Raw genomic sequence first — 13,791 nt, forward strand, 5'->3', positions numbered from 1 at the left:
CCACACAGGGGACATTTCGTGACGCACTACATCTATTAAATCTCTTTGGTCTTCAGCGGTTGTGCCAATACTGTGCATGCGCCTGAGCAGCACGTGGTTGCAAATCTAAGATGGCGGCCGGCGGTGCTGAGGCACACTTCGCGAAGAAACTAGCGAATAACGAGAAGATAATCAGAGATAGAGCTGTGAGTAAGCTTCGAGCTTGGATAAGCAGCCGGCCAAAGGATGGTCCAGGTACCGTGGTACTAAATTACAATATGAACTTGCTTATAAACACTGAGACAAATAAACACTTAGAATGCTGTGTGTTGTACATGTTGACCATGTCCGCTGTAAGTTAAGCAAGCGCGAGATTTTACGAAAGACTGCATAATCTAAACCTAAAAGGATTAAAAATAAACGCATGTATTTCAATGACGGTTGGAATTAGAGTCTGATGCCCTACATAGCTACTTTTACATGTATCCACATGTAAGTTTGCTTTATTACTAGGATTAAAATTTCCAGAATCCATTAATGAAGTATAAATTATTTTTAAAGGTTTCAGCGAGGTAGATTTGCTGAAAATATGGAAGGGTCTCTTCTACTGTATGTGGATGTCAGATAAGCCTCTTATTCAGGTATATGTAAACAGCTATCTACTTAAATTAGTATGTCCTGACTTAATGTGCATATGATAATTGTTAAACACAGAGTGTTTGGAATATTTTTGGAATGCTCGTTTGGTGTCAGTGAAGCATAAGGCCTGTGTTGCCTTTAGGGCCAATTTGGTAGCTTTTGGTGAATGTCATTAACCATTAAGCATTACTTATAGCGAAAAGTGAAAAGTGTGACCCATACCCGAGGTCCTATAAAAACTCTCATTATCTCTCTGTTAGCTTTGAAAAGGTGTGTCACGGATAGGATTTACAGTGATAAAATTATTGGTACATTGGATGTCAGATCTAGTGTCAACTGTAAGCATAATTGAGACTAACTCTGTTGCGGTCATTTATTGACAGGAAGAACTGGCTTTGAATATCTCTCAACTTGTACTCAACTTTAGGAATGAAAAATCAGGTATAGTAGAGGAAACTTGTAATTAATCTACACTCTAATTTCTCAAAAAGCATTATTTTCTAGTAACCAAACAGGATTTAAGTTTTGATTTTTATTCATTAGTTTTCATGAACAACAAGAACTACAAGCTATTAAAAATGTATTTATCATTATTTCTTTTTATGAATAGTAACATTTTTTTACCTTGGAAACAAAGCAATCATTTTAATATTACGTCATGTAGATTTGCTTACAAACACTGATAGAAGTACTTTATTGCTCCTCAGCCCTACTGTTCATCAAAACATTTTTCAAAACAATGCAAAGAGAATGGCATGGAATAGACCGGCTCAGACTGGACAAGTTTTACTTGGTAAGCCACCATAAGCAATAGAATTAATCAATCATAAAAATTATACCGTTATTCAGGTTACAGGGTGAGATCTGCGATGGTTTAATGGTTAGTGTTCAGAGCTCCAGATTGAGTGGTCTGGGGCTGAGCCCTGGCAAAGATCATTGCACTGTATTAGTCAATATACTAACAAGTACTAGGGGTTTCATTTAAGTTTTCATCAGGAAAGCAATTGATTTTTACAGGTAGGAAAAGTTTTTTGAACTGAACTTCTTAATAAGAAAAACTTTCCTGTAATGGTCAAACCAGGCATGCAAGATCTTCCTGACAGCCAGTCAATTTGCCTGGTGCCTGGCCCTTATTGAAACCCCTGCTGTGCACCTCTCTACCCAGGGATATAAATGGGTAATAGTAAATTTAATCCTAGGATATAACCTTAGAGTGGATATCTGCATGCCTTCTAGGGGAACACAGACAGAGTTCCGCCTTTTGTTTCACTTCACCAAAAAATAAAACAAAAGCTGGAAATCTGCTTGTGTTAGCAGGCTATTCCAGAGGTGATCCCTAGGAAAAAATACCCCTGGTTACTTAACACTGCCAAAACCAGGAGAAAGTCTGGCAAGATGGACACTTAGCCCATAACCATGTTACAGTGAAGTGTTTTCTTTCTCCGTAGCAATTTCGTGCTAATATATGTTGTTTTCCTCTGTTTTCAGCTCATCCGTTTCTTTGTGAAAGAAACTTTTAATTTTCTCAAGAAAGCTGCCTGGGAAGAATGGTAAATTATATCAAGTTATTGTTGCAATAGTCTGTGTACTCTATAAGAGAGGAATGTTCTGTAGTAAGTACTAACAATAAACAATTTTGCTCTGTCAGGTTGGTTAGCGAAGTGAGCAATATTTTCCATGAAGAGCCCATGAACCCTACCAATCAGGCAGTATGTGAATTAATTATTTTTATGCATCATGCACAACTCCCTTAACAGAGGTTTCCTTTTAATGTAGAAGCAATTAGGGCTATCATTAAAGGCAAAAAGGCAAAACCAGTTGCCCTCCTGCTGTCAATGTAAATGAAACCCCTGAGCAATAGATTCAAAGATATTTGAGCATGCATTTTGCTGTGACAAATGGTGGTGTACACTTAGTGGATGTACTTGTATCCCAAGTAGGTGTGACAGTGTATTTTGCTGGCTTTTTTTTGTTCCTCTGGAGTGAGAAAAAACACTTCACTTTTCTTAAAATATCCATGTCTATATTATCTGTCTAACCATCAAATAAGGTATATATATTTCTGTGTCAGTAAAAATCCATGCATGTAAATGTACATACATGTACAAATTCTTCTTACTCCTTAATTGCTGTATAATTTTCATGGCTAAATTTACTCTGAGAATTTGGTCACATCAAGATGATCTTCCAATTTTACGATTTTGTTCATTTTCTCATTACTTGTCTGTTTGATAATGTCTTAATATGGAAAAGGGAAACTGGATGTCAATCAGGTAGTGAACAGTTAAGTTTTTTTTCATTCAGGTTCCTGATGGAATTCGCCTTCACATGGTGTCTGTGTTTGTAGCAGAGCTCGAAAGTGTTGTTGATGACAAGGTACAAGAGCATCATTTGTTACAAACTGCGTTTTTCAATAACATGCATGTGAACTATTAAAGGGCCCTAGTCAGCCACAGTGTTTGTTTACATGCGAGAGTTTGTCTATTATATTTTATTTGGGGCATGTCGAAATGAAGGAAATCACTGTGAAACTACTAATGGTAACCCATTACTAAACATACTTTCAGGAACACAACTTACAGTAAAAGAATAAGATTTCACTTCCCCATGAAATATCAATAATTTTGATGGTGTCGAAAATGGCGGAGGCTGACTAGGGTCCTAACCCATGTTTGTGTCTTCACTGCTGTTAAGCATAACCACGACACGCCGTAAACAAAGAGCAAACAAATGGATTACATTCTATCTATCACAGTTCACAGTCATGACCTTTTGAACCTATTGAAATGAACTGCTTCCTGTTTATTTCCTGCAAGGTCACCTAAGGTGATTGACAGCAGTGAAAAACACGACCTGGTATATTTTTCAGGTTAATACCCTAAAAGGTACAGCAAAAGCTCCCGCTGTGGACCTTTTAAGGCTAAAACGTCTCACAAGGTACAAAAATTGCTTTTTTAACCTCCAAAAGGCATGATGAGCACCCCCGTCCTTTTTGTACAGTGTATGCGAGTCCACCCCTGGGATATCACATGCATTGTTGTAAGCATAAAACTTTTGCACAAGAGGTACATGTATTGTTTCAATGCTTATTGTTTTCATGCGTTCTGTCTACAGGTTCCTGCTTCTGTCTTGCTAAAACTTCTGGATCCACTATTCCTCCTGGCAGCATACTCTAAAAAGTAAGATTTCTACATACATGTACATCATGTCAGAAATAATTTGCAGGACTGGTATTGTAGAGCCTGGTAGTTTGATGCTCTGGCACTTATTGCTGGTTCTCAGGGATGTAGATAACAAATAAACTAAGCAGCTCAGTTAGCTTTCCTCAAAATGTTCACAAGGTGTTGTTTTTCAGGTGAAATTTCATCTGTTGATAAGCCCATCTTCAGCTACTGAATTTACATGTCGTTAGTTGTTGGCTGTCAGCTAGTTCCATGTGTTCCCATAGCAAGAAATGACTGGGATATTGCTGCTCCCCCCTTCCCCTCCCCCTTCCCCTCCCCCTCCCCCACCTTGATGGTGTGCTAGTCTGTGGTAAGGCTACCACTCTCCCACCACCCAATAGGATTTCACTGGGTGACCCTTACAGTTCACCTATGAGCCCATTTGTCCTCCTGAGGAGGGTAATGGACTGTAGAGCAAGTACACTATCTTGTCCAGTAACTACAGGTAGGCTTTACAACCCTTGCGGGTGCTTGATCCCTGATGTTACCACATTATCATTTAGAAGTCTACTCATTATAGCTTAGTCTTCTGCTTTTCTTAACCGTGCTTATTTCTTAACAAACAGACCACTTTCAATCTTATGAAAGTTCAGTTTGTGATACCACTTGTGTCTAGTTCTAACACTAAGCTAATAATATTAAATAATTACCAACTCAAAGTTAATAAAGGTAAATTAATTATCTAATTAGCATGGAGAATTTAGAGAGCTGTCATATCAAGACTAGTGTTGACCCTCGGTTGGAGCAAAATGAAAGGAAAATATTGTTTTGCCGTGTTTAGTTTTCTTTGTGAAGTATTTGATTATTAGATCTGTTTCCTTGTAGTGTGACTGTTACTGGTGCTGTGAAGAAAAGTTTGTTTGAGTGTCTTGTTCAGTGTGATACTGATGAAGCAGATGAAACACTGAAGACTGTCGGGTTGAAGGTAGTACATGTAATAGACTGTATTCAATATTATTAATAAAATTCAGCTTGGTGGGGAGTCCTAGAGGAGACAAGCAAAAGAAATTGGATGGGCATATTTGTTCATTTCTCTTGTTTTTGTCTGTAGACCTCGCTATGAAGCTGATTTTTAATATTTCAAGGTAGCATATTACACAACATGAAATCTTCAGTTTATATCATCATTGTCATCTCATCTTTATCACCACCACTACCACTACCACCTTCGTCGTCATCCATCCTTGGCACTCTTGGTAGCGCCATCAAATCACTTGGTCTCTCCAGTCAGACCATCCTCACATGCAAGGCATAATGTCTCATTGTTATTATTTTTAAGAAACCAAGAAGAAGCATGTTTCTAATATTTCTGTATTCCACAGTCCTTGTTTTAACCTTTGAATGTAATGATGGCCTTGAATGTTCTTCATCAGCCCCTGTAGAACTATTTTTTAAAAAAATTAAGAGAAATTAACATGTTTTGAACTGTACATCATTGCTTTGTTTATTTTTTATTTCCCGAGGTTGATTTTTCTGAAGTTGCTGACAGATTGTTCACTTTAGCAAGCGACAGAAATGTTCTGGGTAGGAACAGAAACCAGCTCTTTAGCTGGTCTAAGAGGTGAGGTATGCCAGTCAGTCAGGCTACAACTAAAGAAGGCAGGTTGGTCAGTCAGCTTGTCTGTCCATCTGTCAGTCCATCGTACATCCATCCCTTCGCCTGTCTGTCCATCTACCCATCCGTAAGAGGTTAGCTTTGTCAGGCAGGCAGACAGGCAGTCAGTCAGTCCATCCATCCATCGATCTGTCCATCTACCCTCCAGCCAGTCTTCCCACCCATCCATTTGTTTGTCCTTCTGTCAGTCATTAGTCTGTCAGTCAGCCAACCACCCAGCCTGCCAGCCAGCTGGTCATTCTGTTTTGTGCCAAACAGTCTCACAGTTCAACCTGCCATTCTAATCATTTATCAAGTCATTCAGTCATTGCAATCAGCCAGTTGATCTGTGATTTCCTAGTTGTGCAGTGATCAAATGTCTTTAATGATCCAAATTTGCCATGCCTTATGTTTTCTCTTTTTATTCAAATTTATTACAGGCTGAGAAAACAATCAACAGGTAAGAAACTAAATTGTGATAGTCCCTTATGACGTGAACAGTATGTGGTTTACATATCTGTTTCCATAGAGAATAAATTGTTGTCCTTGGTTATTATGTTATGTTATGCTCATTTTAAGACTTGAATCACTTTGTTTTAACCAGGGCAACTTGAGGAAGGAGACCCTGTGCAAGAAGGTGAAACCTCAGATGGGATTCCTCTTGGAAAAAAGAGGGAAACAACAGAAAAGTCTTCAGATTTAGTAAATGGGTCAACTGAGGAAAACTGCAGTGAAAAAGGTCACACTAGGGAAGCAAAACAGAAAAGAAAAAGGAGGAAACATGGGGAAATTGAAAAAGAAGAAGAGAAACAGGGCAAGGATTGTATTAAAGAGAAGAAAGAAGAAAAGAGAAAGAGGAAAAATAGTGAAGATGATTTAAATGTTGGGTCTCATTTGGGTGAAAGAATAACTTTTGAAGAGGATAAAGGTGAATCTAAGAAAAAGAAGAAGAAAATGAAAAAATCTCTGGTTGATACCAGCAATGGAACTGTAATTAGTGAAAATTCAAACAGTGACCATAAACGTGATTGTAAAAAATTGACAAATGGGAGTGACAAGAGTGAAGAACATGAATCGAGTAAGTCACTTGTTAATGGCTCAAGTGAGAGTGAAGCTTCTGCTGTAAATGGAGACACAAGACTTTCTCCAGAAATAGAGGATCAAACATCGTCTAGAACTGTTGACAGGAAAGTTTTTCGCAAAGCAGCAAGTTCTAGCTGTGAGCCATTTGCAAAATTTCAGAAGAATTCAACTCCGCCAGCATTTGTTAGAAAATGTTTAGCTAAAACACCAAGTACAGAACCACAAAAAAGCAAGACAAGTAAATTGAAGGTTGGTGACAGCTTTCTGTTTGATATGATAGACATTATCCAGTGATAATAACAATGACAGTCCCCAGAGGCTGCAATCTGGTTGGTCAGCATCAAGAATTGCAACCTTTTGCCAGATCCAATTTTCTGAACATGCAACGTGTTTGTTTGGTATTGTTAGGCAGTTAGATTTGTAAGATTTGGCAGAAGTCTGAGAATTCAGGACCTCCAGTGTTGGACCCACCCAGAGGTTGCTATTATTGGTGCCGAGCAAAAGGATTGTTGCTCTGGCAGCCCAAAGGGCCACTAAGTGGAGCACCATACTCAGTGGGGCTCCAGCGGCCCTTTGGTCCTGCAAGCAGAGCACCATACTCATATAGGAAAGGGAAGGAAACCCATGAATAGATTTTCTCAAGGTTATCATGGCTTCTGGTATTGCTCGTGGGCGCATATACACAATGACAACGGCAATGGAGTTGCTTAAGGTGGCAGCCATACTCCAGCTAATTGGTTGACAGAGACAGGCAGCCTTGGTTTACAGTGTACTTCTTTGATATTGGACATTCATGTGTGCTCAATTGACACCTGTCAAAACAAGGTATCTGCTGAAAAGTATCACATGACCATATTGCGGGCTCAAATTGACTGCTAACCAAGTGTTGTTTTTTGATTGGATCACGGGTTCAGGCCAAGTTAATTTGTTGTAATCATGGACGGGTTATTCGAAAAACAGTTAATGCTAACCCAGGATTAAAAGTTAACCAAGTGGAAATTTGTGTTTTATAAAAACGTTTTTACTGTTTATGTTTTGTGTAGATTATTGAGACTCAAAACAGAGGGCAAAACAGTATAAACAGAAAATCTCACTGCAAAGTTATTCAAATATTCAAAAATTCATCAAATTCGGGCTTTTTGCTTGCAATCTATTTTCTGTAATTTGTAAACTTAGAACAGTATCACTTTTGCTTATAACAAAAAATCACAATATTCACACTATTTTGTTTTGAATTGTCAGTCAGAAAGAATACCACATTGATGGGGATACATTTCAAGGGCAGTATATATATGAAATACTTTAAGTGGAGGTGGGTGGGATGGCGGTAAACAGGGAACATGTTGCAAGGCCACAGAATGTTGGAAGAACATTATGCAAATTTGAAATCTCCTCACCCTTCAATAATATTATTGTTTTACAATATCTTATGTTCCTGCAACATCCTGTCTGTGTCGTTTGTTGAACTGTAAAACTAGGGCTTTGAATGAAATGATTTCTTCCTGTCATTCTTGCTGTAGAATCAACCCCCTAGATCAGTCCCACCAAAGCAAACCTCCAAGAGAGTTAGAATCGAGATGTCAAAAAACACTGCACATACAGCACAAGGTTTGTACATTTTCTAAAATGGTGTATCACTACAGCAACCACTGTTACAATGACTGGACTCCAAATTTATTACTTTTGAAAAATTTGGTTAATGAGAACATTTGTTTTCACCCCTGCTGGAGGGAGGCTAGTTCCACGCCCTCTTAACAGCTCAGGCACAAAATTTGCTTTGCTTTTTTAGCATACCAAACCTACCAAAACTCGAACACACTCTTAAATCTACAATTACAGCTAGTTATTATTATTATTGGGTTTCATCCAGAGTTTTAAGTTAGAACCACATTGCACTGGTCAGTAAACAGTACCACACAAAAGTACTGCTCAATAGCTTTCATTTGAATGGTCACACATTAGGGTTTCATCCACAGACTTAAAAGGAAGACCCACCTTGTAGAGGATAGTAAACAGTACCACATGAAAGTACTGCTCAATAGCTTTCATTTGAATGGTCACACATAACGGTTTCATCCACAGACTTGAAAGACCTACCTTGTAGAGCATAATAAACAGTACCACATGAAAGTACTGCTCAATAGCTTTCATTTGAATGGTCACACACTAGGGTTTCATCCAGACTTGAAAGGAAGACCCACCTTGTAGAGCATAATAAACAGTACCACAAGAAAGTACTGCTCAATAGCTTTCATTTGAATGGTCACGCACTAGGGTTACATCCACAGACTTAACAGTTAGAACCACCTTGTATAGTATAATGAAAAGTACCTCATGAAAGAACTGCTCAGAAGCTTTCATTTGAATGGTCACTCACTAGGGATTCATCCTGAGACTGAAAAATTCAGAACTAACTTGTGCAACATAATAAACAGTATGACATAAAGGCTCATACTTTTATTAGGGCTTCACCAAGATGGAAAAGTAGAACGGTACTATTTTGATGTGGGGCTGATGTTTGGGAGCAAAGGAGTTGTAGTTGATACTTAACTTCTGTGTGATTTCTTCAACAGATTATCGACGCAGTGTGAAGGAGAGCCCAAGAATCCCATTTGATGCACATAAGACACCCACTCAGGGGCTGCTCAAGTCACCACCCCTGCCTCGGAGAACACCCCTGATTGTGAAGGCTGCTCCATCGCCAGACCCTGCCCAGAGGCAACAAGGAAAAAAACAGCCCAAAGCTGGTCAAAGGCCCAAAGCTCTTGATTTCTTTTGAGATAACAAGCCCTTTAACTTGCATCATGAAACTCTTTGAAAATCCACACAATGTTTTTTTAATAGTAAGCAACCCCACAAAATGACAAAAACATGATACTGTGTTTGTTGTAGCTGACAAAAACAAGACTGAAATAATACAATATGCAGCCATGTATGTCTACACTCAGAATACATGTATATACACCTATTTTGATGGTACCCATGGACATTCTGCGAGTTGTGTAGTGTTTTCCGAACCCCAAAGTGGTGAGGAAATATACAAGCAATGATCAAATTGTTCATGTGTGTTACATGTTAAACCATTAAAGAACGGATTTTTTATACCACTATGGTCATTTTCTAGTATTTTGGCTTCTAGTTTTTAAAAATACATCCTACATCATCCAAAAATCACATCCATCACTTATAAGCACTCGCAAATGACAAAAACAAAATAAAATTCTACAGAACAATAATAGGCTCATGTTTTGCACATTCTCTTGGTTTAAAGTGTTAAAATGGTGCAGTAGTGGAGCAAATACATGTGTTTGGTATTAGCTACGTGTATATTCTAAGTACTTTATTGAACATTGAAAAAAGTGCTTAATATAATTATAATTTGCAAATGCTTATCCAAAAAGACCTGTAGCCTAAGAGTCACTGTATCATGGCTGAGTTTCTTTGTGTTATCACGTTTTGCTATAATTATACTTGATATGAAACACAATATTGGTGAATACATTATCCTTAATTCTGACCTCAAGGATCTAATTCATGTAATGTAAATAGTTTTCAAGAGATCAACATCTTTTTACAACATTTATTCAGAATTCAGAGTATTGATATTTTATTGCATTGTTCTCCTGTCTACATCACATTATCTTATTTGCCTGTTATCAAAAGCAGCTGAGTGCTAACCTGTCATCAGGCATTCTTTTTTTCGGCGAAAGGGGGTGAGAAAAAAGGGAAAAAAACCTGATCGCATGGTAGCCTGGTGCAAAACCTTATGGCATGAAAGCAGTTTGTTTTGCATTAAATTGACTTTGTGAATGAACTAATTTTGCAAAGAGAACTTTGAATTGGGCTTTCATGTTTACGACAAAGCTATCCAAATATGAAGTAAATTATAGCTTCTGGAATCTGGACTTAAGAAAATAATTAATAAAAGTGACTGTACATCAAAGACTTTCTTGAAAGTAAATAACTTTCTAAATGAACAAATGCCCTGCTGTCTACGGGTTGTATCGCTGTATCTCTCTCTCTATCTATGTGAGTGTTTTTGTTCATTTCTACTGTGTGTCTGTGTTTTCAATTGTGGGGGGAAGGGGGTATTTGGGGATTGTAACAAATTGATGTTCCAATTAGGGTTTTCTATGGAGGGGGTAGTTGAAGATTACTAGCTTTGGTTACCCTCTCCCCCTAGGTAATGCTAAGTAAAAACCCCAAACCTTTCAAAACAACCACCGCAAAACAAACCAGTGAAAACTACAAGATCCAAGCCTTCAAAATTATCAATCTCCAAATTCTCCTTACTACTCTTTCATTGTCCTTGTTGGGAGAATTTTATCATGAATGAATGGAAGTGCAACGTTCCACTTGGTGATCAGTTGTCAATAGTCTTGATGTTATAAGAACCTGCAAGCTGATCAACAACTCGGTAAAGGTTGAAGACTCCAATGTAATGCTGCCAATACAGCTTTGATGTGCACAATTCTTGATAAATAATGTTCATGACACATAAAAAGATGAGCAGTTCACTATCCTATGAACTGTCCTGAGCTACAAGGACCCCAGAAGTCTTGTCTGATGTCTGCACAGAGTCCTCTGGTGGACTTTCTTTGTCTCCTTTTACGTGGATATTGTGTTTATCTTTAAATGCTGTAAGTTCTTGTTCCTTTGCTGTTAGTGTATCTTTTAACTTGCTGATTAGGCCTGAAATCTGGTGATGTATGGCAAACAAACATTAGGTGTAAACACTTGTTAGTGGGGTGGAAGCACTCTTGAAAATCCATGGGGAAGAATGCAAAACAAGTGAGCAGGCAAGTGTGACTGTGAATGTGACATAGTGCCAGCATTGGAATATGAGCGCAAGGAGAGACTCTTCGCTTGTCTTCTGATGCCTGCGCTACAAGTGGCCTTGCATGTCAAGCTTCCATACTTGCAACTGCTCCCTTGTGTTGCGTTCTTTGCATTATTGCCCACGGCATTTCGAACCAAGGAGACTGCTTGCAGTCTAACTTGTTAGGGAAACCAATACAAACTACACTCTTTCAAAAACACAGCTCTAAAATGTTCAGTGTAAGAGGCTGCCTCAATGTTTGTATTGTCTTGGAATTACTTTTTGTTTCCCATCTGTTGCTGAGTTGAATGAACATTCAGTTTGAATTGAACTGACAATATTCTAGAAATTGCTGTACTCTGCAGTCTGGTTCCCCACAGGCTGACAAAATATGCTGCGTATGTGTTGATAACACTCTGGTTAGCAGTAAAAGGCACTCTGGCCAGCCAGATTAGCAAAACAGTTGGCCTAATTATATGTAGCACTACAGTTTCTCTCAGAATGGTAATGCTGGTAGCGCTCATTTGTAGGCTAGGGTACCACTATAATATTTGTGTTCTTTTGATGCAATATTTATTGTTTAAATGATAGTTATTCTTAGAAATTGGACCAAATTATGCAAACTTCTAACTGCATAATAATATAACATAATATGACTTAACTCATGAAAATGATAAGCTTACTATAGCACCTGTTGAGTTACTTACCTGATCTTTGTTATTTTCTAGCGCGGGAAGAACATCTTTGACTGTTCTCTCAACCAGTACTCCGCCAATCATCCGGAAGCATCGTCTTTCAGGCTCCACACCTTTCAAGGCCTCAATTACAATTCTACAGTCAGGGAAGAGTTTGGTGTTATTGTGACATGAGAAACTCGGGCCTTCACATATTAAATCAATTTTAGAAATTTGACAAATTATGAAAAAAGACACCTTGCTCTACACTAGTCACTGGAGCCTCTTCCTCCCACTCCTCCCCCCACCTCGGGAAAACAATTATTGACTTAAATACAAATACCATCCTCATCAGGCAAGGCAAATACCCTATGTTTTCGTGGGGTGGAGAGGTGGGGGCTTCTAGTGACAGGGGCCTATCGAGGTGAAGGGATGAATATTTGAGACGGAGTTGTACGTTGCGAGTTGTTGATGGGATTGATCTTGATATGGAACAAGAATTTTCATCAGCAGCAACATTGAAAACTTTTTTTTTAGTATTCGTAAATCTTTGGTTCAGATTTAACATTCTACAATAGAGTTAGTTTGGACATCATGTAAGTCCCTGCTGCTTGACGAAGCTGTTACCAAGATGCTGCCACTGATCTACAATAGCAGAGATTTAACAACCCCTATACACTCGCAATGGGACGACACGAAAGGCAGAACGAACTAAATCGTACTTTCAATTTCAGTGACACGCTCAAACAGGCACTCCCGATTGATCGATGTCTGTCAGTTTATGACACCCGTTCTAAAAATCCCTTCTTACCCGTGCTCATTGACTTCCATCTCCAGCTCTCCTATTTTCCCCATAATACTCCTGTACTCCTGCCTCATTTGATTAAACTGCATTATAATTTGCTCGTGGTCTAACCCTCCTTTGGACTTCTTCTTTCCCGCTGCCGCCATGATGAAGTCCGTTCTCTCCCAGTAGGTCATGCGGGCTTGCTACCAGTGCCAGACTTCTCGCACATAAGACACTTGATGCTAGACAATGTGCTAGACTCCCTTCGTCTTTCACGTTACAGATCTTGGAAAAAATTCCGGCCTCGGATACCTTATAATACCGTTCAGGTATGTATAGTAGCAGACTGGGAAGGAAAAAACATTTGAAGCCCCGCCTGACATTCCAAAGTTGTGCATAGCAGAGTAGGGGATTTTATTATTTTAGCCCACCTCAAAAAGTATTAAAATTGCATGTGGAGGTGAAAGGGGTACAAATGTGGTATTCAAATCTCCCTCCCGGAAAAAAAGGCAGACAGACAAGCTTCTCCCATAAAAAGACGCATGTAAACAATATTTTAAACCACAGCGCGTGATGAATTACATAACCCCTTCTCTCAAATGGCTACAACTTTTCAACCCCAATCCTGGCAAATCAACATTGTGTAGTTCCAGAATTTATCAATACCCACCGTAAGGAAGGTCAGTGGAAATTCCGGGGGGGGGGGGGGGGGGAAAGGCAGTTTTCATAAGCCAAAATTTTTAATGAAAAGTATGAAGCTAAACTGGAATTTCTAGGGGTTAGGAGGGTTCAAAATAAAAAAAAAACTTTCCGTGGGATGGGTACTGATGTAACATTTTAAACTAACATCATGTTGGAGGGAAATGTGATGATAATTGAGACAATGCAACAACATGGTGATGTTAATCCTCAAAAATTAATGAACTTTGAAGGAAAAATCTTCATGCAACAAGCCAACATAATTATCATGGCACTGAGTTTAATTTCACTCC

The 13,791-nt window shown here is 38.7% G+C and overlaps 2 protein-coding genes across 2 annotated transcripts; one reads left to right on the forward strand and one right to left on the reverse strand.

The window, feature by feature from the left end:
* Positions 1-84: 84 nt before the first annotated feature.
* LOC145493448 (uncharacterized) lies at positions 85-9,643 on the forward strand. The gene is made up of 14 exons (XM_081472920.1): positions 85-234; positions 541-620; positions 1,002-1,059; positions 1,326-1,411; positions 2,107-2,168; positions 2,267-2,327; positions 2,923-2,994; positions 3,733-3,797; positions 4,668-4,767; positions 5,306-5,403; positions 5,877-5,896; positions 6,041-6,768; positions 8,040-8,127; positions 9,093-9,643. Exons 1-14 carry the CDS (start codon positions 111-113, stop codon positions 9,296-9,298), a joined length of 1,848 nt encoding a protein of 615 aa, XP_081329046.1. The 5' UTR covers positions 85-110; the 3' UTR covers positions 9,299-9,643.
* A 464-nt stretch (positions 9,644-10,107) lies between these two features.
* Positions 10,108-13,501, reverse strand: LOC145493451 (prefoldin subunit 2-like). Its single transcript, XM_081472924.1, has 3 exons — positions 12,824-13,501; positions 12,046-12,169; positions 10,108-11,218 (listed from the first exon to the last, which is right to left on the reverse strand). Exons 1-3 carry the CDS (start codon positions 12,991-12,993, stop codon positions 11,042-11,044), a joined length of 471 nt encoding a protein of 156 aa, XP_081329050.1. The 5' UTR covers positions 12,994-13,501; the 3' UTR covers positions 10,108-11,041.
* Between the last annotated feature and the right edge of the window lie 290 nt (positions 13,502-13,791).

The sequence above is a fragment of the Orbicella franksi genome, chromosome 7 (genome assembly GCF_964199315.1).
Source record: "Orbicella franksi chromosome 7, jaOrbFran1.1, whole genome shotgun sequence".
Taxonomy (NCBI): domain Eukaryota; kingdom Metazoa; phylum Cnidaria; class Anthozoa; order Scleractinia; family Merulinidae; genus Orbicella; species Orbicella franksi.